Source organism: Nycticebus coucang, chromosome 7 (genome assembly GCF_027406575.1).
Source record: "Nycticebus coucang isolate mNycCou1 chromosome 7, mNycCou1.pri, whole genome shotgun sequence".
Taxonomy (NCBI): Eukaryota; Metazoa; Chordata; class Mammalia; order Primates; family Lorisidae; genus Nycticebus; species Nycticebus coucang.
Genome location: NC_069786.1, coordinates 2281119 through 2305930, shown reverse-complemented (window position 1 = coordinate 2305930; position 24812 = coordinate 2281119). Strand labels below are relative to the sequence as shown.

Here is a 24812-nt window from a genome sequence, read left to right as displayed (position 1 = left end):
TTCTATCACTTAAATCATGCACAATCTTTTGAAAACAAGTATAAAAACATAGAAACTTTGATTACTTCAATTGAAAGTTATGGAATTTATTCCTTCTTAATATAGTGAAAACTCAAAAAAAAAAAATCCCTGTATTAAACATAAAATTGGCCAGGTATGTTGGCTCAAGCCTATAGCTCTACTACTCTGGGAGGCTGAGGCAGGAGGATCTCTTGAGTCCAAGCTTTGGAGGTTGTGATGAGCTGTGATGACTCCACTGTACTCTAGTGGGGGCTACAGAATAAGGTTCTGTCAAAACAAAACAAAACAAAAACAAAAACGAAAAGACTGACTCAAAAGTCCTTTCTAATTTTCTATCTCTACAGTTTTTCCAAATGCTGTTAGCACACTCTATACAAGAATAACAGCAATTCTCATTCTGCCCATAAACAGAGCTCTTCAGTGCTTATGGGATAAGTTTGTTGATGTTCATTTATTTATTTTTATCCTCCCAGATATTATAAGAGGAAAATTTTGGTTCCATACTATGGCTTAGCTTCTGCGCTGAATATGGATATGCAGGAACACTTTATTCTCTTCCTATCAACACAGCAAATTCAACAAGGTCACCTGGATGAAAACGTTTTTCTACAAAGTCTGTCTATTTCTTACAATAAAAGAGAAAAGTAATTTTTGGATAGGAAAATGGTTTAAAATGAGGCAGTCCAAAGCAAAGAGGAGTTTTAGACTTTCCTTTCTGGAGTTATTTTTGAAGAGTACAGTCTCACAATGTTTAATATGCCAGTTAACACATTGCCATGGTATTAAATGGCTTCCCTTTGATTATTTCCAATATGTATATTTGGAACTGAGATACATTATATGTTTCACAGATCATGAGAAGATTCCACAGATACACTCTGTAAACCTCATTAGTATTGAAAGAGAATGTCCATCACAGGAGAATTTCAAGAGAAGTAGCCAGAGAGTTAGTTCAATGTGTACAATCTTGAAAAAAGACCCTGGACCACAGTTTATATCATAACAAATAAACAACAACATAGATTTTTAAAAAATTGAGTCATAGGGCAGGACTGTGCAATTGGAAGGCAAGTAGAAACAGTGATAAGACTCACAGACCTAAGAGTAAGATAGAAATTGAAGAAGAATGGCCTTGGGACTCGCTCTGCAGCCCAGAGTGAGACAGGAGAAGGTGACTTTTGGAGCCATAAATCTCTGTCAGGAAAATATGAGATGATAAAACACAGCATTGAGTTGTCTCCTGTTAAGGACGATGTTGCAACGATATCAAGTTCCATATAAATAATATATGTTTGTAAATGGTGATAGTGGGATTTAGAGAGAGAGAGGGGGAACATTATTGGACAATGGATTCAAGTTCAAAATGGATATAGGGCAGACCCTGTGAAAACAGATGTCTTTCCTACCTACCACTCCACCATAAGGCATTCAGACCTAGTGTCAAGCTGAAAAAGAGGGTTTCTATCCCAAAGCTGCAATAAACATTTATCTTCTGAGAAGGTCCACAAGAAATGTGAACTAGTGGTTCCAGTGAATTAAGATGCAACCAATCCCTGGTGGTTTTAATTTACCAAGGTGACATTTCTTTTCAAAGATGTTATGAAAGTATCAGAAAAAAAGACTCATTGGATAATTAATTTCAATTGCCACTAACTAAATGAAGTATTTGCTGTATATCATTGAAAGAGAGACTGCAGATTACAGAGTTAAATGCATAAGCAATAAGAAAAGAAAAAGAAAAAATGAACACACAGACAACAAAGCTTCCTTCTGCCTCCAGGCTGCAGCAACCTTACTGAATTTGGGTTACCTGGTATAGCCCTCTAAGTATTGAATGGTCTGATTTCCACTATGTTTAGAAAAGAAGCTAAAGAGAGTCATGGATGAAAGAAAAAGGACCAGACCATATCTTTTTCACATGAAAAAATTGAAACTCAGGAAGATTTTATTAGAGTTTGGACAAGAAACCCCATCCTGCAGACCCCGGGTGCAACTACTGTATCTGAGCAGAATGGGTGTGACTCTGCAGTGAGGCGATAATAACCGGAGGAGGAGGCCAAAGGGCGTTTACCCACCATGAGTCCTTCTTGGCTTCCTGGGATATACTGTGTAGACAAAGAAAATAGATAGGGGTTTATACAGCAATGACCATGACGATCACACTATGGTCATAAGTCTTGTATAGATTATTTGCAGCGGTAGAGAAGAAAACTAGAGCAGATATTGCTTATGTTAAAGTTTGTCTCCTGTGTTGCTTGACGTGGCCATCTCTGATGATAATAATTTGACTTACTATGAGGAAAATCTGCTTGAAAAAGAAGCCATTGTAGGATAGATGCCTACTCCTGTCTAGGTTAGAAGGACACTTTCCTCTGTAGCAGGTAATAACCTCCTGCACATTCAGGTCTTTAATATGGGGCTATCACCAATCTTGTTTTTTTCACCCGTAACAATTTATTTGCAAATCCATGAGGTAACTGCCTAAAAAGTTGCAACTATTTCTTCTTTTAGTTTATTTACTATGTCATGAAATATTTATTTCCTTTATTTATCTACTACAGTAAATTAGTTCAGGCATCCGAACAAAATGAAAGAAATGTTCATCTTTAAATAGAATTTTAATAAAAATGTGAAAATGATTTCATAATGCTCTGATAATTTTGTTGTTGGATCTTTTGCATGCATCAAGCTTAATTTATACAAGACTCTTCAGGTTGCTTTTTTAAAGATGTCCAAAAGAATCTAATAATTTAGAAATAGCTTAAAGACAAATTCATCATGTGTTGAAAGTTATCTGCTACCACTGACCCCCCATTCATCCTAAATAAAGTGACATGGTATTTTATGGCAGTATTTTTATTTTTATGTTTTTGCAGTTTTGGTCGGGGCAGGGTTTGACCCCACCACACCTGGTATATGGGGCCAGCGGGTGCCCTACTCCTTTGAGCCACAGGTGCAGTCCATTATGGCAGTACTTTTATTTATTTATTTATTTATTTATTTATTTATTTTTTATTGTTGGGGATTCATTGAGGGTACAATAAGCCAGGTTATGCCCACCAACCCAGGAATGGATTAACAAGCTGTGGTATATGTATACCATGGAATACTATTCAGCCATTAAAAAAAAAAACTTATTTATTTTTAAAAACAGCACCCCATCTCCAGCATCTCCTTGTTGGAAATGAGTTTCCCTTTAAAATTAAACATGATACAGTAGGTATGTGACACATTACTTTCTCTGGTCTCTTTCTTTATTAAATATTCATTTAAGCAAGTGCCACTTCAGGGCAATTGTGCTTAAAGATATGTGGAGATCCATTTCTCTAGTCAGCTGTGAACATAAAGAAAATCCACCAGAATGTCAGGTGCTTTCTGAAGTATCAGAATGAGGGCATCTGCTGTTGTCTTTTCCTCCTGACACTGCGATTTCTCAGACGTCTCCCAGATGTATTTGAACTGACCACCATAAATGCTCACAAAGTGCTCACTTTGGTCCAGATTTAGCACCAACAGCGATACTAGGTTCCTCTCAAGATGGAGCAGCTGTTCATCAATCACTGGTCTTTAAATGTTTTATAGAATGTTATTCATTAGTTTTGTACTTTTCTTAACTATTTTCTCTATATATTAACTTATATTTAATTGATGTCATAGTTCCTTAAATGAGAGCCAAGTGAGAGCAAGAAACCATTCTGCAAAGATAAGATTAGATGCTCCCTGTAGTTACCCTGTGTTTGGAGATCTGATGCAGGTGTTCAAAGCTAGAGGTGGTGGGTGGGCAACTGAGGGCTTTTTTAGGAGTCCCTCCACCTTCTGTCAGGAAACAACTGAACCGGGAGAGGTAAACCAGAAGGATAAAGCAGAATCTACATATTGGCTGCTTTAACCCCACGACTTCCCACATGGTTATCTGGGGTAGGCTGGATCTTTAAGTCGGAGAATTGGGCCTTATTCATTTTAAAGATTTTAACAACCCTAGAGTCGCAACTTCTTCACCTTCAGAAAGGCAATAGATTTACTCTATCGGCAACGAAAAAAGTGATTTATCTGTTCTTTTCAAGTGGCTTAACTGGCATGTCACATGATTAAAAACATTTAAAAGTATTCTCAGATACTTTTCTTTAGCAAGCCAAAAAGTTAGGAAAATATACAAATTAGCTCAGATGACTCAGTATCATATTAGTCTTAGGAATGCTCAGCAGGCTATCAGGGTCTTCGGACAAATTTACTCTGAAGAAAACAGGAGAAAGATTTTAAAATTGACCCAGAAGAAGAAAGTTTTCTTTTTTCTTTTCTTTTCTTTTCTTTTTTTTTTTTTTTTAAAGAAAGTTTTCTACTATTTTCCTTCATTGTTCCTCTCATGGTCCCTTCAAACTCACAGGTCTTCCTGGTCTTAAATGATATTTTAAGACATCTGTTATGAACAGCTTTACTGAGCTTTCAATTTTGCTCAAGTTGAACATCATGCACAAGTTCAAGTGACGGACTTGAACTTAATGTCACCTGATGTGTTGGGTAGTATCAAGTGACTCTGTTGATAAACTGTAATTTTTGCCTGTAAATAAAGTAAGGAATATAAAAGCATTTTGTACGATTCAAAATATTCTAGAAGATAGTATTAGGATTATTCTTAGAAGCCCCTTTATCCAGAAAACTAAGGTTTACCTAAGTATTGCTTCTGAGATCACATCCAGTTCGATAATTTTCACCTGGTGTGCCATGAGAGGCTCTTAGGTGTGTTACAAAACATTTTAAAGATCATTAATTAAATTATTGTTGAAAGAAGTTCAAAGCACAGTAAGTACATTCTTTCTCTTAACCCCCCTTTTATTTCTTTTGACCAAAATAATTTTGGTGTACCATGAAAGTTTAATGATAGGTTTAAGTGTGCCAAGAAATAAAAAAAGTTGAAAAACACTGTTTGGTATCACAAAATACGGGCTAATATTCATCTAAGTTTAGTAACTCTCAGTAAGTGTTTAAGAAGTGACATTTACTAAATATTGAATTTTTACTGACACTCTTTGTATACAGACTAAGGTATCTGAAGTGTTTGCATATTTTTGTTCTAGTGACAATAATTTCACAATATTAGAGCTTAATCAGCAGATATCTCAGCCTTCACATGGGCTTCTTACAGTGATCTTGCAATATTCTGTATAGTCGACATCACCTTTGCAAGGTAAGGAAAAAAGATGTCAGAAAATGTAAATGTCACAAGGCCACAGACTGTGAGGAACAGATGAGGAAACTGAACTCCAGCTCACTGTATTTTAGAGACCCCGTCACAGACACACCACGAACCGTCTGTGTCACTCAACTCTCCACTGTAGGTTAGAGACCCCATCACAAATACACCGGGAGTCTACCTGTCTGTGTCACTCAAATCTCCACTGCACGTTAGAGACCCCGTCACAGACACACCAGGACCCGTCTGTGTAGCTCGACTCTCCACTGCACATTAGAGACCCCGTCACAGACACACCACGACCTGTCTGTCACTCTACTCTCCATTTCAGAGCCCTTGAACCCTTGAAGACAGAAGACAATAATTTCTATCATAAGACTTTAACTACCAACCTAAATTAGGAACTGGTGTTCATTTTTTTTAAAGTTATTTCATCATTCAATTTATTTTAATCAGTAAGAAATATAAAAATGCAATTGTCTAGCTGTATTAGTTTGAACAGTCCTAACAAATAAGCATATTTCATTGTGGTGAAATTTAACGTGTTTAATTCTTCAGAATTAAATAGTCTAGAGTGACAAATGTATATCATAATTCAAATTACATCAGTATAAAATATATTAACTGGTTAGCACAATGATGTGTTTTTCACCTAAAAGAAATTACTGTAGTTAAGTACGTAACAAAGTGACTGAATCCTTTAACACGTTTCCATCCCATTGAGGGCTCTGCAGCATGGGCGCTGGCTCTGGCTAGTCTCCAGAGTTTCAAGGTTGAAAACTGTGCTTCTCCAGCTGCCAAGATAATCTTAGGTTTTAAATTTAAGCCCAGAACTTTCCTAGCTGTACTGCTCTTTCCAGAGAGGAACCACAAGGGCCTCTGCACATTACTGCATCAGGGAAGGGAGTGATTGATTTTTAGAGGGGGGGGGGGACCGGGAGGGGTCCAGGGGCAGGTCTGGTCTGGCTACAGAAGTTGGACTCTGGGGCCTTGGAGAGGAAGGTGAACTCTCCAGAGAGCAGTGGTGTAAAATAAAAAAGAGCATTCCTTGACGACCTTGGTTTTCGCTATGAATTTGAGCAAGACACTTAACTTCTCTGGATACAAATAAAGTGACAGACATGGATTTATAAACTGGAAGGTCATGTTAGTTCAAAAATCCTATAATCTATCTTTACTTTGCCCATCAATGAGGTCCAGTAAGAGCTAGTTCTTCATTGTTGTTGTTGTTTTTTTGAGGGGGGTAATCTTTTCTTTTAATTTAAGAATTATTATTTTATGTAGAATCATTTAACATAGTTATCCAAAAAAAGAAAAACCTAGCAAGACTTAAGCCTCAGTCCTGGGATGTGTACATATTTTCGGACATTTTTCCATGTGTAAAGAAGTAGCTTGCCTTATGACTACATAAAAATTAAATTAAAAAAATACATACTATTTTGAATGTTTGATTGTTTATCACAGATACACACTCATGTACACAATACATATGTTGTACCACAATTAATGTGTCCATGTAGGATGAGGAACATTTAAGCTCTGTCCAATTTTTCACTAATTTTTCACTATAAAAGAGATAAAATGAATAACTCCATAAACACAATAGGATGCATTCCGTTTCTGGGTTGAAGTATTTGATAGGGTGGTATTTTGATTTGCATGAACCAATTACCTCCACCTCCCATCTTTCTAGATACAGAATAGTGTACTGGAGTGTTTGCCAAGAATTGATATTATCAATTACAGTTTCAGAGAAGCATCAGGAAAAGGTAATAATATTTTATTTACATGCTTCTGATCAATTACATGTTGGAGACTCTTTTCCTATGGTAATTATTTACGTTTGTGCTAGAAGGTAACCATTTATATTTACTGCCTATTTCAGTCCAGGGCCCTTTGCTGATTGATTGTAAAACATATTTTTTACATTCCTTGCCTAGAAATGTGTCTTGGACAGACCCTCCGTGTGTCTTCCTGTGACCTTCCTCTTGCTGATACATGTGATTATGTGTGCAGGATCACGTGAGCCCATGTGGGACAGCAGCGCCCACCTCGTCCATCCTTTCTGCTCCTCTGTCTCTCCCTCTCTCTCTCTTTCCCGCTCCCTCCTCTTGTCTCTCTTCCCTCTCTCCTGCTCTCTCTTTCTCTCCTCTCCCTTTTCATTGCCCCCTCTGTCCCGTCCTCCCTTCTCCCCTCCCCCCATCACACACACACCCTATCCTTCCCTGTTTCTTTCTTTTTCTTTTCTTTTCTTATTTATTTATTTATTTATGTATTTATTTATTGGCCAGGGCTGGCTTTGAACCTGCCACCTCCGGCATATGGGGCCAGTGCCCTACTCCTTTGAGCCACAGGCACCACCCTCTCCTTCCCTGTTCCAAAACCCCAGGTAGCAAGCCGCTCTGGATGGCCTCTAGGAACTGAGGGTAAACTCTGGCCAAGAGCCAGCAAAAAAATTAAGCCCTAAAGTTGCTGAATTATACCAACTGCCCTGCAGATCTTCAAAGTGGATCTTTCCCCATTGGGCCTCAGAGGAGAATGAAGTCTCAGCCACCAAGTGCTTATAACCTTTGGAGACTTTATGCAGAGTCCCAGCCAAGCTGGGCACAGACCTCTGACCCTCTCATGGAAACCATAAGATAATGTGTGGTTTTAAGCCATGAAGTCTGCAGTAATATTGTTACATAGCAACATTTAGCCAATACAAACAGTATGACGAGGCAGGACTGCTCTTCCAATCTGTCCCTCTATGGAACTCAGTTTTCTAGCTCTTAAGTTGTTCCTGGTGGCATCTGGTCCTGCAGAGAGGATAAACACAGGGAACGGGGACGGTGTAAAATTATCTTGCTACAAATGCCTTGGGCTTTTTGTCTCTATTCTTTCTTATTCTGGGACAAAGAATAAGCATGTCATTAAAGGACATGAAAAAAGTGGCTCAAATTTCTTACTCTGATTTTAAGGCTGCAATAAATGATGCCAAATCTTAACTTACAGACTTTTTTCCTTCTCATAGGTTTTGTTCTTACAGTTCAAAAGGTGAAAAGAAGAAATGATAGTCGTTTCAACTTGTCATAAAGCGCTTTATAGTATTTTTTTATGGACTCTTTTTAAAAGGCCTCTGATTGTCCATCCATCATAAAAACTGAAGGAAAAGCACATTTCTTAGGAGATATAAATCATACCGCGAGGTTTGGCTTGGCTGGACTTCTACTTTCAGGTCAGAAGACGCCTCATCTTTTCAACACACTGACAACCATGCCCCTCTCATTTCTCTTATTCCCAGACAAGAACACTGGAAAGGTAAAATTTTGTAATTGCAGTGGCAGGAGAAGGAGACTGATTAGTTCTTCTTTGTTCCATAATCCTCTTATGTAATTCTTTTAAATGAAAAAGCTGAGAGATAAAATAGTCATGAAGATCAAAATGACAATTGAAGGCTGGCGTATCTGCTGAATAAGCTCTAATAGTACAAAATTGTTGTCACTAGAAGAAAAAGATGCAAATACTTCAGATACCTGACTCTGTAGACAAAGAGACAAAGCAATGGAAAAGAAATACAAGTGACTCTAGTAATCCTTGCAAAATAATATGTTGGATATAGGGTTTCAAAGCTAAATCATTTTGCTTCCAGTCTCTGCATCTTAACAAATAAGTCATACACACACAAAAAAAATCATCACCTCAACCCTCCCGAGGTCATCTGTCTTCTATGAATATGTTCACAAAATTCTTCGAAGACATTTATTTAACTCACTAAAACTAATGAAACACATAACACAGATCACACGGCCTGAGAACATTTGTTTATTCATTAAAGAAATATTAATGTAGGGAATGAGAGGATGACAGCTTCAGAGCAGCGAGAGCCCTTAAATTCTCTAAGACTTAACAATTTACAAAATTAAATTGATGTAAACAAATAAAAGCAAAACCAGCAAAGCAGAATGGCATGTTGCATAAAAGGCCCTAAACTTAACGGTTTTCTGTGTTATAGCTAATGTTTTTTAAACCTAGTTGGCTACAAAACAACATCTAGATGAACGGGAGAGGGGGTGATCCAGGTATGAACAACATCTAGATGAACGGGGGAGGGGGTGATCCAGGTATGAACAATATCTAGATGAACGGGAGAGGGGGTGATCCAGGTATGAACAACATCTAGATGAACGGGAGAGGGGGTGATCCAGGTATGAACAACATCTAGATGAATGGGGGAGGGGGTGATCCAGGTATGGGAGAGAGAACTGGAAGTGGACTCAAAGCTCGGTGGGCTTGGAATAAATGGAAAAAAAGAGATCAAAGTAAATCACCTCCCACCATTCTGGAGTGGAAAACTCCACAACAAAAAAGCTTAAGGTGCATCTATGTGGTTTGACTGGAGTGGAAGTCAGAAGGCCGGAGCTGTAAAGACAGGCTGAGTTCCGACTGGGGAAGACTTGGGAAGTCAGTTCGGAAAGGCAAGCTGTGCTATGCAGAAGTGTATGCTGTTCTGACCAATTCGAAACACATCACCACCGGGCCACAAAGGGCTTTTTTTTTTTTTTTTTTTTTGAGTTTTTTTTGGTGGGGGCTGGGTTTGAACCCACCACCTCCCGTATATGGGACCAGCTCCCTACTCCTTTGAGCTACAGGCGATGCCCACACAAAGTGCTTTTTATTCCTCACCTAATGTTTATCAGTATTACATCCTGGAGGACACAACAGTATAGTCAAAGCAACAGAGAACTTGGGGAAAAAATTTTTTTTTTAATTTCAAAAATTGTAGTTTCTGTGAAGCAAATGGCACACAATGATCTGACACCTGGACTGTGTGCTGAAAGAAGGGAGGAAGGCCTGAAATAAGTCATATGTCTGAATATTTCAGAAAATAGTCCCAGAAAAATAGTGTGTTTCCTGTCAAAACTGGCCTTTGAGCTTAAAGGAGCAGCAGGTGAACATGGAGAGGCAGCTGCCCTGCCGTCCACCCCCAGTATCAATGTCCATAGGTCTGTTCACACATCAGACACTGAAATTGGCCCTCACTGTGCTACCAAAAATTAGAAAAGCTTTTGACTATCCTGGGACTGGCTCTCTCCAACATCTCACCATCGTCATTGACCCTGTTCCTCTTTCTCCTAAATTCTTTGAGGCTCCGTCAAGTGTCCATGTCCAACAGAATCTTCTTCATATCTGAATACATATTATGTCGAGTGAATTTAGCTTTCATGTGAAGTCAGAATGGAAACTCCTTGAAAGAATTAAACATCTCTGTTAAAAATGTGATCTAGGTGAACAGTGGTGCTCATGTACTCCGGCTACCCTAGAATTGAGTGATTTTAGTTAGGACATGCCACACTTCTTCAAATAAGAATAAAGATTACTATAATCACTTTTAAAAGCCTAGACTTCCAAATATCTCTTCTTTGGCTCCTGTGTCTTGATTGTTTAGGATGAGAATAGACTTAAAATACTTGTATTCCCCAAATAATAGTAGTTCTGTACTAGGTACCTAAACACATCAATCCATAAAACTAATTCCCACTAACAGTAACAAGACAACAGTTCTCATCTGGCTTTTTCTTGATATTATGTGCATACCTAGATTAAAAATATTAAGAATTATATATGTAAATTCACATCGTTTCCATGCAAAACGGAGCATGCATGTGAACAAGTAACCTGCAAGCTCCTTGGTCTTAAGTTGTCCTTCATAAGTACAGTTTCTAAAGAAGAAGATGAAGAATGACAGAACAAGAAATACAAGATGAAGCTAACACAATTTACATTTCTAGGACCCAGAGCAAAAGTATCTGCTCCATTCAGTTATTTTCTTATGAACACCTGAAGGCCCCTCTTCTCTGTGTGAAGTGGCAATCTTACCCTGAAAGTCTTAACTAGCCTCGGCTGCCAAGTACATCACTTTCTACCCAAATAAAAGGAATAGTTTGAAACATGGTGACGAAAATTGTTCATGGGCTTTGAACATACAAAGTGCATTCTTTGAAAGAAAAGTGAATATCAAGTTCTGAAGAATTCATCATTTTCATAAGCAGAAGCTTTGTTTGACTCTCTTGGAGATTATTAATTTGTATAGGCGTTTATTAAAGGTTTATTGTGTTGATGGTAAGTTTACTGATGGAAAGGGGAGTGAAAATCTACTCAGAGAGCCAGCAAGCAAGGTTGTAAGAACCATAGTTATGTAACTGATTTTCAAGGACATAATTTTATAAGAAAGTGTAATTTTTTTGTAATTTTATAGGAAAGTGTATGAGAGTCCCCCATATACTTTACACAAATATCAACCTCACACAGAAAAATGTTCCCATGTCAGAGATAAAGAAAGACACTTCCTGGTAAAAATAATAGTTGTTTTTTTTTTTTTTTGTTCGTTTGTTTTTTTAAACCTAGTACAAGTTTCTCCGAATAAAGGCATAGGCATTCTCCCAGCATCTGTAAAAAGACTGCTTGGAATTCACAATTAATTTCAAAAGTTTCCTTGGTAAGAGATCCCTCACCAAATAATTCAAATTTTAATCTGACATTTAGCTCCTTCTTACATAACTAATCATGTCAGAATATAGTAAACAGTAAAAAAAAAATAAAAAAAGAAAATTCACTCCAACAGTACTTTTATGTGAAAGAATAGAATTATCTCTTGAAGTTTCTCCTTAATATAAACATTATGGACAAAAAGCTTGAATCTTGGCTTTGTTGTAAGATCATTTAAGAAAAAAAAGAAAAGATTAGACAGCAGAAAAGAATGAACACTGGTAACAGAGGCACGGATGACAGAGAAGAATTCTGAATTAATTGCACAATTTCATGATATGGTATATTCATCACAAAATCAGTTTTGGCTAATTAGTCTGCGAAGAATCAGTGAAAAGTCTATTAGATTTTGATGCCTTTAATTGAAAGAGAGCTAGAGATAGAAAAATAAAGAATCTATCTTTATATATTATATGAAGAATATAACATCTAGATAAATGTAGACACTTTGCATATATAGTAAAAGCACACATTATATGTTATGCTTATATATCATATATAAAATTATATACACTGAATTTCCACCATCTCAAAGTTAATGCAAATATGTGTGTGTGTGTATACATATGTAGAGAGAGAGGATCTTCACTGAATTTTAGCTACATCAAAATTAGAAATCATATTTTATCAAACTACCTAGTGTCCACCGTGATTTTCCTCTAAGATTATCTGTATCTCTGTATCAGAATTATACAGACGAGGAAGGGCATGAACAAAAATGCAGGTGCTTCCATCATCCCAAACGAACTTACTGGGAATCACTCGAGCGGGTGAGAGGTCGTGGAATAGCCATTCAATCAAAGTTAAAACAAGTGATTGTGACGCACACACAGTCTGTATAAGAATATTCAAATCTCCCCGCCGCCGTGGCCTTCACGGCGTTGATGGCTACGATGATAAAGCGGATAGACACATTGGGCACAAACAGCAGCCGGTGGCCCTGACGCTTGGGAAATGCCCCCTTGCTTTCTTTCAAAATTCTACGGGAAATCATGTGGCTTATCGTTATCTGGATAATTCAAACCAAAAAAAGTATACGTCTTTATAACATCCACACGTCATATTAGCTTTTCCTGAATTTTATGAGGGTTGAATGTCTACCAAATAAAGTTAAAAAGCCAAAACGTTTTCAAAAAGCACTAAAATCAGGCCAGTAGTTTATAATTTAAATAAAGGGTGGCAAAAACATAGCCTGAAAGTGACTCATTGAATCATTGGTGAAAACATCTGGAAATGATGCCAACAATCCGACCCTTCGCGTTTTACCACATCCCCTTACCTCCTGTCAGGAACAAGAATGGCACATAACACTGTACCTATCACCTATCACCTATTAATTACCTATTACCTATCACCTATTACCTATTAATCACCTATCACCTATCACCTATTAATTACCTATTACCAGTGATGGGGCAAAATTATGTTAGGATTACAAGTCTTAAGATAGAAATACATCCCCTTTATTCCTCACAATTTTGGATGGAACGATACTAATATTATTTTCCCTTTTGTAACTTTCCAAAGTTAAAACTAGTACAAGATAAATCAGGAAGATTTCAACCAAGAAACTGAAAACTGTATTCATGGCATAAATTATCGAATAGTTATTTTTAACAGCTGTCCATGCCTGCCTTCATGTTTGTTTGTTCGTTTGTTTTTCATTCTCCAAAGACGTTTTAGATGGAGATAAATGTTATCACTGTGGGTCAAAGTAATACGGACTCAAATTAATTTGCTGAAATGTTAGTCCTCAGAGTAGGTGAATGAGACAGGGTGTCTATTGTATGATGAAATTTCTCATACCCATAGAACAAAGATGTTTGAGAATAAAAAAGATCCAGAAACTTCCCTAAAATACTGATGGCATATTCATCTCCCTGAAATTACTGGTTGATACAAATGCTTTAAAGAAAATTGTAGCTAAGCTCAGAAAGAAAAGTGTTTCACACTCTGTCTGCATTCAAAGAGGTTGATCTGCTGGGGGGGGGGAGAAACAGGTGAGCATTATTTTCATAAAGCTCCTATAATCAATTTCAGCTGGCTCAATTATACAATGCCTTCTAGTCCAGTGTTTTTCAACCTGTTTGTTTCACAGCACACTTGAACCTGTAGTTAAACTTCCACAGCACACTTAAACTATGTTGACGAACAACAACAAAAAAGATTATACTTTGTATGCTTTGAAATTCTTTCAAAAATAATTCAATTAACAATCTTTAAAAAATTTTCACAGAGCACTTAAGATCCACTCCTGGCATCCCGGTTGAAAATCACTGTTCTAGTCTTTTCATGAAAGGAAGTTTAATTCTGTTGCTTACCAACCTCATTACTAGGGACTAAGTCCACCCTAAATACATAATTAGAAATTAATCAAAGGTCATTTCTAAGTCATTCTGGGAAAAACGTACTTCTTTATAGTTAGGCATAAATATCTAAATACAATTATTTGATTTTTATACCTATAGGTTGTTCTGAAATTAATAATCAGTAAGCACAGTGGTTTTGCAATTGAAGGCAAAGAAAGACAGTTGAGTTCCTTCAGGATTAATTCATTTTAGCATGGTCAAAACATCTTCAGGCGTCCTCAAACTTTTTAAACAGGGGGCCAGTTTACTGTCCCTCAGACCGTTGGAGGACCAGACTTTAGTTTAAAAAAAAAAAAAAATGAACAAATTCCTATGCACACTGCACATATCTTACTTTGAAGTAAAAAAACAAAATGGGAACAAATATAATCACACTGCCTCATGTGGCTCACGGGCCGCAGTTTGAGGACCCTTTGCCTCAGGTTGCATATCCAGGCCAGTCTTCCTTTTATAAAAAAAGTATCTGTCTGTAGTAGCTTTGGTGGCCAGGGCACAGAGTCACACTGGTTTGACGTGGTCATTGTATCTGAGTTCCTACTCTCCCAGCATAGGTGCGAAAGGCTTTTAATAACGTCACGCAACTCGAAGGTGCAAATACTGACTGTAGTGTATCTGTGCCTTTAATCCATATTGTCCTCTGATTTATTAATCAAATAAAGTTAAAAGAAGACATGTCTTTGACATCTACTGTGTGTAAGGACTATCCATGCAACTCTTTAATTATCTCCTAGAGGGACTTGAGCATAACCAGAAGACATACAAAAGGCCAAAGGCAAAGGTGGCTTAAACGGCCTGCATGCAAGTTGTAAAGGCTTATTTTCACTATGAACTCAGCAGAAAAACTACCAGAGGTGCATTTAGAACTCGGTGGAATATAGAGTATATAATATGTCATTTGCATTTTGACAGCTTAGAAATGTCTACAGTGGATTTGCTGGATCGGCCGCAGTAAGCACTAGCCAGCCACTGAGCTTTTGTTTATCTATTTCTTAAAGGAAGCGGAACCATTTTCTTGACATTTTTCAAAGCTGTGTTGGTGTTTGTTTGAGCTAATAAAGTGGAGACTAAGGAAGCATTGCCCCCAAGAGGAGCTGTTTGTGCCTGGAGGAACTCGGAACACATGGCTGTGGCAGTCATCTCACTGAGTGTGAGTGGCCAGCAGAAAGTGCCGGTAAAAACAGCCCTTCCCTTTCCTCAGAAGGCCCTGCCAGCAAGATGCTTAAGCCTGGGGGATGCCACCACTCCTCACATTTGCAGTCTGCTTCTCTGGACTTGTTGGCTGAGACCTCATCGTCCTCCTGTTGAAGTTCACAAAACGTGTCACTTCCAAAGAAAGATGAGCCTGTGCTGGGCTTTGTAAGGAGTCAAAATTCCAAAACTTAACTAACTCCAGGGGTGTCCTGGAAGTACTGCCAAGTGTGGACTTAAATAATAATAATACCATCCCGACAATGCAGTAATAAAAGGACATGATCTGCCCCAGCAAACCACCAAAACAGAGACATCAGCTCACATCAGGTGACCCTCGATTTAATGCATGAAGGGTTTGGGGTTTTCTGTGAAAGCCTCTTACTCACAGGAGTTCCCTACTTCATCAGGACAAGCCCAGGTGACGCCACCTTTCCCTACGGAAATTTGATCAACAAATCAAATCAAATTTCTTTAGGGAAGAAGGTATTAGTATCCTTCCTGGTGATATCAATTTTTTTACATCACCAAGAAGGATATTTGATATCAATTTGATATCAAATTTCTTTAGGGAAGAAGGTCTGAATACCCTTCTTGGTGATATCAATTTTTAAAAAGAGAACTCATCCAGAAGTGCGCAGATATGGACGGGTCTTTTTCTCCTATTTACATGTTTTCTATGGAAATCAGCAAATGGTGCTTCAACTGTATCCTTTCAAATGTAAAGGATACTTATTTTGGTGAACACTCCACCTTTCTCGTCCGCGCTTCCTAAAATGAGACTGGTCTGATCTTCTAGTATCACATCTGTCCTTTACAGGAGGCTTTCCGGGTAATTCCCCGCACATACCCGCGTCCTCCTGGTTACGCACACGCAGGAAACTGACAAGCAAACTTTGTCCCAACCGCCGGTGGATAATTCCTGGATTAAGGGCTGAAATCTGAGCAATCGCTCAAGAAATCAATTACTCCACCTGTGTACCAGATTATGAAAATGCTTTCTCCCGCGGTCCATTAAAATGTGAATTTAAAGAGAGACGCACACTTTGGATACGACTTTTACAACACCCTTAATCATCAAGAGGAAACAGAATCAGCAGCGAATTCGTGGCCCCGACGCGTTTCTCTGAAGAGCAGAGAACCGTCAGGTGAGGCTGGTGCTCCGGTCCCAAAGGTAACGGCTTCCAATGACCTCAGCTGGGGCCGCCCACAACCTCGCGACTCCGCAAACAGGTCACGAATTCTGACCCACGCATCAAACACTCCGCGCCTGCCTTAGCCACCGCGGGAGCCGCCACCTGGACGCGAGGTACGGCTGCCTGCGGCGACGGCCGCGTCCCTCCTGGATGTCCCCTCCCGGAGGGGACCCTGCTGCGCGCAGGCGCCCGGAGCCCACACCCGGGGCAGAGGACCGACCTACGCCACCTGGGCTTTGCTCAGCAAGGGGAATGAGACCCCACCCCTGTTGCCACAGCGTAGGAACCAGCGACTCTGGTGCTGGTGTCACCGGCCTCCCTCCGGCCTGCAGACCCTTCCCAGGCGCACTTGACCCAGTGAGCGCAGAGGAGACACGACCCTGGGTCCCGTTAGGTATAAAGAAAAAACAACACGCACCCGCAGGCGTGCGGAGCAGACAATAGCGCAGGGAGCGCGGCGTCTGTGCGTCCCGGGCCCCTGTGCGCGTGCACACATACAAATGCGCGAGCTCGCGCGCGCGCGCGCGCACACACACACACACACACACACACACACACCCTACCCCAGCGAGGTGCACAGGAGGGATCTGGGACACTGGACTCTGGATTTGGGCCTGCAGCACGCCACAGGCACTGTCTCCTGTGGTGGAGCTGGTCAGGGCTCACAGGCACCCAGGACTTTGCGCCCCCTGCCCTGTTAGCCCCAAGACAAGGTAGAGCAGCCCCCCACGACCTGCATCTTCACACCCTCGCTCCTCGCCCCCGTCCCCCGCCTCCTCCCGGCGCAGCAGCCCACCCGCGGGGGGAGGAATCCGCCCGGCACACACGTGTGCGGATTATTAAGCAGCGGAGCCGGGATGCCGCCGTCTCCACGCAGCAACCTCTGCTAATTGCGGGGGAAGGGAGCTCGGAGCACGCGGAACTCGGGGAACCGAGAGTGCTCTCAGAGGCTGGGTTGCCTTCCGGTGACTGAGGAAGCCCCTGACCCAGATGGGCTCTGAGCACAGAGGAGAGGGCGGGAAGTTTGGGGGAGTCGCGTGGCAGGTGTTTGCTCACACGGAGGATGAGCTGGACAGAGCAGGGTTCGCACCGCTGGCCCTTGCCTTCCCCGGTGCTACACACACACACACACACACACACACACACACACACACACACACACACACACACACACACACACACACACGTACACACGTCCCGGAGCACGATTCTCTTTGCCCTCCGCTCTTCCTGATTCGCCTCTCAATTCGCAGCTAGTTCAGTGCGACTGGAGGCCGCTGCCGGCCTGGCCCCTGTTCGGCCTATGATGCTCCCACCGCCGGCAGTTTCAGTGTCAGCGGCCAAGGCAGACTGTCTGGACCAAGCAGGGAAGTGGGGCAGAGGGTCGCTCTCTGCAGGAAGCTCCTGAATCCCAAGGGACCGTGAGCTTGGGCAACTACGACCCACTGTTTGCGCTCCCCAGGACTTTGGGGCTCATTCCTGCAGACACCTCTATGAGAGGGTGGCTAGTGTGGAGGGGCAGGTGCCTAGCGGTCAGCTCTTTCCCAGCTTTGGACGTCCAGTGGAGAAGAGTGACCGGGAGGGGAAGCCCAGCCTGCCAATATCTCCTCTCCCCAAGCTGATCTGGAGTTCCCTAACGAACCAGTCCCTCTTCGCCTTGTTAATCACTGTGGAATGTGGACCACAGTCGGGAAAAGAATATGGAAGAATCCGGAGAGGAAAGGGGACTGGTACACAGGGAAAGCGCAAAGGGCTATTAAAATTCACAGGTATTGACTCCATCCTTCAAAAAGGAAAAGGAAAAATCCATGTGCATAGGAACATTCCCGAGCGAGTCTGAGATGGAGTGCCCATGGACAGAGGCAGCGTCCACGAAGCTACACGAGAGAAAAGGGGAGCAGGCACTTTCCAATGTGAAAATCAATCAATATCCTCTCTCTCCCTCCCCCCTCCTCGTTTCTTTCCCCGAGAACAGACCAGTGCAGGAGCTCTGCTTGCCTTGAGCTTCCTTGAGGTTGCAGCCTGTGGACTAGTTAGGAGACAACATTCCCCAACTCCTTTCCAGGAGAAAACTAGGATCGCAGAGCCCCAGGCTCCAGAAGCCGCCCAGAGGGTCTCCTTCCCCCACCAGGGGTACAAAGCGACTAATATCAGAACTCCCCGCTTGTTCCACGCACCTCGTCTGCACCTTACAACTTGTAAGGAGCAGAGTCGGGGAGAGGCGAGCGGGGGCGACCTTATAGACCCGGGCAGCCACTCTTCGCCTGCCGGCTCCGCTGGAGGAGGAGGAAGCACGCAGGAATAGGGTGTAGGATGCGGAAGGTCGCCGGCAGGGAGCTTTAGCGGTCAGTCCCCAAATCCCTGTAGAGAGCCAGGACTCCTCGCAAGGCCGGCGGGTCCGGGGAGAAAAGTCCCGGGAACTACCCCAGCAGCCCCGACCCCGCGTGCCCGCGTCTTGGCGAAGGCAACGCCGCCCGGCTAGAGCGCAGTTTCAACCCAACTCGCGTCCGGTTGCCGGTTCCTTTCTCCCCGACAACCACTACCAGCGAGGAACGAGAGACATGTCGTTTTAGCCCAAGTGAGGGGCAGGAATGGCGGGGGCGGGGGCAGTGGAAGAGCGCGAGGGAAGCTGCGCTCCCGGGCATTGCCTGCTAGAGCGCAGGGGATGGAGAACCGCCCGGCAGACGCCAGCGCCTCTGTCCCCTGCGGTCCCCCAGACACTCGGGCTCGCACAAGGGGCCTCCGAGGGCTCGGCCGTCTCCCCGGTGAGAAGGAGCCTCTCTTACCCTTAGCTGCAGTGAGGAGCCCGGAGCACAGGAGCAGGAACAGCGACTCGAATTTCCTCCACGCAGTCATGTCTGATACTCCACACGCACACGACACCGATGGCTCTTCTCTGACGTGCCCTTCTCCTCCGAGGAACCGCGGGGCTATGAACAGAGCCAAATAATCACCAGAGGGCGAGGCGAGCCGGAGAGGGAGCCGGGTCCCGAGCCCCGCCGCGCCGCGCATCTGACGCCTCCTGCAGGTCTGGGCGCCGGGTTCGCTTCCCTCTCATAGCATCGGGTCCCGAGCCACTGCGGGGCTGAGCTGCTCAGAGCGCGGAGACCGGGGCTGGCGGGGCCGGGCCGGGGACAAGCGCCGACCGAGCCGGGCAGGAAGGCACCAAGGCGGCGAGACTGCGGGAGGGGGCGAGGCGAGGCGAGGAGCGCGCGCAGCCAGGAGAGACCTGGAGAGGAGAAAGCTGGAGAGAGCCAGCGAGTGGGAGATGCGGGAGGGGGCGCGGGGGGAGGAGAGATTCGGTCTAGAGAGGAAAAGGCGGAGAGCGCAGAAGACAGGCTGCTAGCGGTACCAGGAGCCGCTGCCGCGGTGGCTGGACTCAACCATCCCTACCCACAGAGAGGGGAACGAGGCTGGGCAGCGCGCACTCCCAGACAGAGCCCGGGCGCGGGCCCTTGGCTCCCCGCGCCGCGCTGCGCTCCACTGGGCCTCCGGCGCCTGGGCGCGCAGGCTGGAGAGAGAAGACTTGTTGGGCGCTGGGGTGGGGGAAGCCCCCGCCGCACCCAGGGCGAAGCGACGCAAACCCAGCGACTGGAGCAGACCACAGGGTGTCTGCAAGGGCAGAGGCCGGCCTGCACCTATGCTGATCTCTCTTCTCTGCTGCCCAGAGGGAAGCCCCTGCGTAACTTAGAGCAGAAATGCAACTGGGAAGAGAAGGGACACGACCTCTAACCCGGAGGAAGGAACACACACGCACACACTTTTTTTTTTTTTAATTGACAAGACGATTATTTGCAAGGAGCTACACATTTTTTGTTTTTTTAATTTCTTGACTTTGGGTTGTGTTAGGGTGAACCGACTCCACGGACATACTTTAGGTTTATACAAAATTCAAAATGAGGAAGAGTCTCCCGAATTAATATTATGGTCTGATGAGGAGAGCCACTTTGTTGTCACATCCTCCAGTGAAACTACATATACAATTCAATGGGTTGAGAAGGGACCTTAAAGGAAAAGAGACAGAGGTTGATTCTGCAAAATAACCACGTTAGCGGGGAGAGAACGTTAGCTCTAGAATAGCTATGGTTGCTACAGTAAACTGATGTCACCCAGCTCCCCACATCGAGGAAGTGTTCCTTCAATTTCTGGGGAATGTGTAAGGCAAGGCATTTCAGGGAGAAGTTGTGACATAATAGAAAATCCACAAGTGAATGCTTGTTTTCACAAAGGGACGTTTATAGAATTCACCATTCTTTACCAAAATGGTTTGGTCCTTTTAGAGGACTTCAGGGACCAGAATACGGAAAGCTCACAACTTAGAAAAAGATCACACTCAGCTCCTGAAGACATTAGAGTGCCCTAACGGTCCTACTGTGTTCCCCACAGTCAGTGGCTGTGCTGATGGACGGTCCTACTGTGTCCCCCCACAGTCAGTGGCTGTGCTGATCGTCCTACTGTGTTCCCCACAGTCAGTGGCTGTGCTGATGGACGGTCCTACTGTGTCCCCCCACAGTCAGTGGCTGTGCTGATCATCCTACTGTGTTCCCCACAGTCAGTGGCTGTGTTGATGGATGGTCCTACTGTGTCCCCCCACAGTCAGTGGCTGTGCTGATCGTCCTACTGTGTTCCCCACAGTCAGTGGCTGTGTTGATGGATGGTCCTACTGTGTCCCCCCACAGTCAGTGGCTGTGCTGATCATCCTACTGTGTTCCCCACAGTCAGTGGCTGTGTTGATGGACGGTCCTACTGTGTCCCCCCACAGTCAGTGGCTGTGCTGATCGTCCTACTGTGTTCCCCACAGTCAGTGGCTGTGCTGACAGTCCCACCCTGTCACCCTCACAGTCAGTGGCTGGGGTAGAACAGAGAGTCCATTGCTGTCAGTTGCTCACTGCCTCCTTTATTATATCTGCATTGCCACTTACTCTCCATCAGTTTGGGGGATTAAGTACTTTGATAGCCTCCCAGTGTTTTACACCCCTGTTTTAATTTTCTTAGATTCCCATCCTTCCCATCCCTCCAGTTTCAGCTGCATAAGAATATTATGGTGAGTCCAGAAAGTAAAAGACCACAATCTTGGAATGTCAGCACCAAAGTGTGACTTTTTCTGTCCCCTCAAAACATACAGGAAGCAACTGGAGCCACTATCAAAAATCTTCTTCTTTGTAGACATACAAGCTTCTAAGTAGGAAAGCTGGACTTGCTTCTCTTACAATGGGAGTCCTACATAGGATTTGCATTTCCCCTGGTGCCAAGCTCTGTCTTGCCTTGGTTGACCCTGGAAGGAGAAGCTGAAGGCAGAAAGCTCCATCACAGGGGAATTCCTAGTGGAAACCCCGAGTTCTGTTCTTTAGGCTAAGTGAAGTTTGCTGCGATGAGGGTCACCCCTCTGTGCCTGCAGTATCTGTAACTCAGAAGTGAACAAAAACGCTTTTCAAGACCCATTAAGTGCTCCAATAGTTCATTTGGAGCTTCTCATCAGGAAAAATTGATCTCTTTCAGGAGCTAAAGAGCTGACATCTCCTTGAGAAATGGTGTCTTGTGTTTGTACTGCCATTCCTAATGACTTGTGTCACCAAGAAGGATTTCTGCCATTAAAAAACACTTCCAAAATCTAACCATCCTGGTCCAGGACTCACGGGTGATTTTCACTTTATTAGGATCCCCGTTGGGTCACCTGAGAGACGAACACCTTCCCGGCCAGCCTTGACAGACTCCAGGCTCCAGGCTGAATTTTACCTGAAAAACCTTACATGCCACCTTCTTTTCCAAAAGTGCAAATAATCTATTTGATCCAAATCACTGAGAAATAGTGGTCTCAAATTCCGGTAACCACTCATTTTTGCTGTATTTTATTTGAGGTATTTTCTATGGCCAGATGGTATGTTAGAGAGTTACAATGATTCATACCAAATTGTTTCTAGGTCATAAATAGGAGGAGGGTGGGAAACAGCTTTGAAGCAAAACAGGTTGATTTGGCAATATGGTTGTATCTGTGTGTTAATTCTGATTTTTTTTTTTTTTTTTTTTTCACTCCCAGGATATCAGGACTGGCTTAATTTGGAAGGAAAACATGGGTCACTGCTGCCATCTAGTGTCCTGTATGTTTTGTTTGGTGTTTGCAGAAAGATCAGTTGTCCCTGGTTCTTAATCTCTCTTACCTCATCTGTGGTTCCTGATCTGTTTTTAAAATCCCCTTCAGAACACACTTGCACTTTTTCATTCAATCAGGCTGTCACTGCAGGCTTCCCTCCACGCTATGGCATTTTTAATAATTGGGAAATCTTGGGTCTATATCAGAATTCTAGTGTGTGCTAATTAGAGCAGAGTTAAGCAAATGAAATTTAGGAGGTGTAGGGACCACAGGACTTCACACCAAGCCCAGAGGCTGCTTCCCTGCACTGGCTTGGAGCCTGGAATACTGCATTTTTGAGCTTTGGTAATGACTCCATTTCTCAAGGTGGGCATCACACTCTCCATGGCCTCAGGACCTGACTAAGCAACATTAGAAATACTATGGGCACTCAGGACCTGCCAGACAGTTGAGCAGTGCAGTGATTAAAAAGCAAAGAGACACGGGAGTGCTGGAAAGAATCACAACATGCTGAAACTCAGGGAACAACTAATTTAAGGTTCCATTGGAGAGATGACAACATAAACATCTGGAGCTGGAACATATTCTTCTCAGTAAAGTGTCTCAAGAATGGAAGAAAAAGTACCCAATGTACTCACCCTTATTATGAAACTAATGTAGGACCTTCACATGAAAGCTCTAACCCAGTTACAACCTAAGAATAGGGAGAAAGGGGAAAGGGAGGGGGGAGGGAAGGGGGAGGGAGGGGGGATTAATGGGATTACACCTGCAGTGCATCTTACAAGGGTATATGTGAATCCTAGTAAATGTGGAATGTAAAGGTCTTAGCAAAATAACTAAGAAAATGCTACGAAAGCTATGTTAACTAGTGTGATGAAAATGTGTCAAACGGTCTATGAACCAAGTGTATGGTGCCCCACAATCATACTAATGTACACAGCTATGGTTTAATAAAAATAAATAAATAAACAAAACAAAAAAAAACATCTGACAAGTACAGCCGCTGAAGAGGGAGAGTGCATTTCAAGTGAAATTGTCAGTGGAAGGAGGGAAACGGAAAGTATAAGCATGATACTTGAGGTAAAATTAGAAATTAAAAAGGTGTGCGAATGAGAATGCTAATTAGCTAGACAAGCTGTATACCTGTGAAAATCGTAGAGCATAGGTATGTTGTCACCATGGCTAAATGTGATACTGTGTGGCTTGTGTAATGTAATACATTAAAAAAACTGAGGACAACTAAAGGATTGGAGAAAATCCTGCCTTTCATGGGTGGGTGGGGGGTCAGTGTGACTCGAGTTTGTTCCACACATTGTCTGTCTCAGGGGAGCAAAAAGTGTGAGAGAACTTCAGGCATAAAAGCAGAGATCAAAACGATTATGTAGCCTTTGCAGAGGCACCTTATGCACAGCCCCCTTGATACCAGGGTTGTGTATATCACCCCCTTCCAAAGATGAGGAAATGGTGGCTTTGAGAAATCAAGTGGGGGCGGCGCCTGTGGCTCAAGGAGTAGGGTGCCGGTCCCATATGCCAGAGGTGGCATGTTCAAACCTAGCCCTGGCCAAAAACCAAAAAAAAAAAAAAAAAGAGAAATCAAGTGATTTGTCGAGGAGGTCACAGTTCCTAAGTCAGAGCCAGAAGCTGAATCACACCCAGGCCTTTTGCAATATCAACATTTAAAAACCATCCCTCCTGCCTGGCCCAGATGGAGGAACCTAAAGACCTGGACTCCAAAGTTCTTATGTACACTGGCCTCTGTGCCCAGCCTTGCTGGTCCGTATTTTAAAAGAGCAGAGAATCTGACGCCTATGGAATGCTCCCTCTCAGTAGCAGCAGAATACACATTCTTTTCACATGCACGTGGAGTATCCCCCAGGATAGACCATTTGCTATGCAATTTTAAAAAGAGAGAGAGAGAGAACCTTTGACCAATTGCAACTATTTATTCATGTACATCTAGATTGTTTTAACTATTCTCATTAACTGGATTTATAAGTAAAAGGTAAACATTTTCTCATTTACAAACACACTAATGCCTTTAGCATATGTATATATGTGTATGTGTATATTTGTGTGTGTGTGCAAATGGAGCTGAGTAAGGAGACAACCCTCCTGTGAAGTGGTCTACTGTGAAGGATGCTAAAAGTAAGTGTGAATTCTCTCCTTTCCAATTAGGCAGCCTAACTGAAGGGGCACAAAGTAAACTGCACACTCAGTGAGCATCACAG

At 42.9% G+C, this 24812-nt stretch overlaps 1 protein-coding gene across 2 annotated transcripts in view; it reads right to left on the bottom strand.

The window, feature by feature from the left end:
- Positions 1-20154, bottom strand: part of CSMD1 (CUB and Sushi multiple domains 1) — a 1787407-nt gene extending 1767253 nt beyond the window's left edge. For both annotated transcript variants that reach the window (XM_053598050.1, XM_053598051.1), the window contains exon 1: positions 19280-20154. In XM_053598050.1, the coding sequence (XP_053454025.1) occupies positions 19280-19505 (226 nt within the window). In that variant the 5' untranslated portion in view covers positions 19506-20154. The remainder of the gene's footprint in view (positions 1-19279) is intronic.
- Between the last annotated feature and the right edge of the window lie 4658 nt (positions 20155-24812).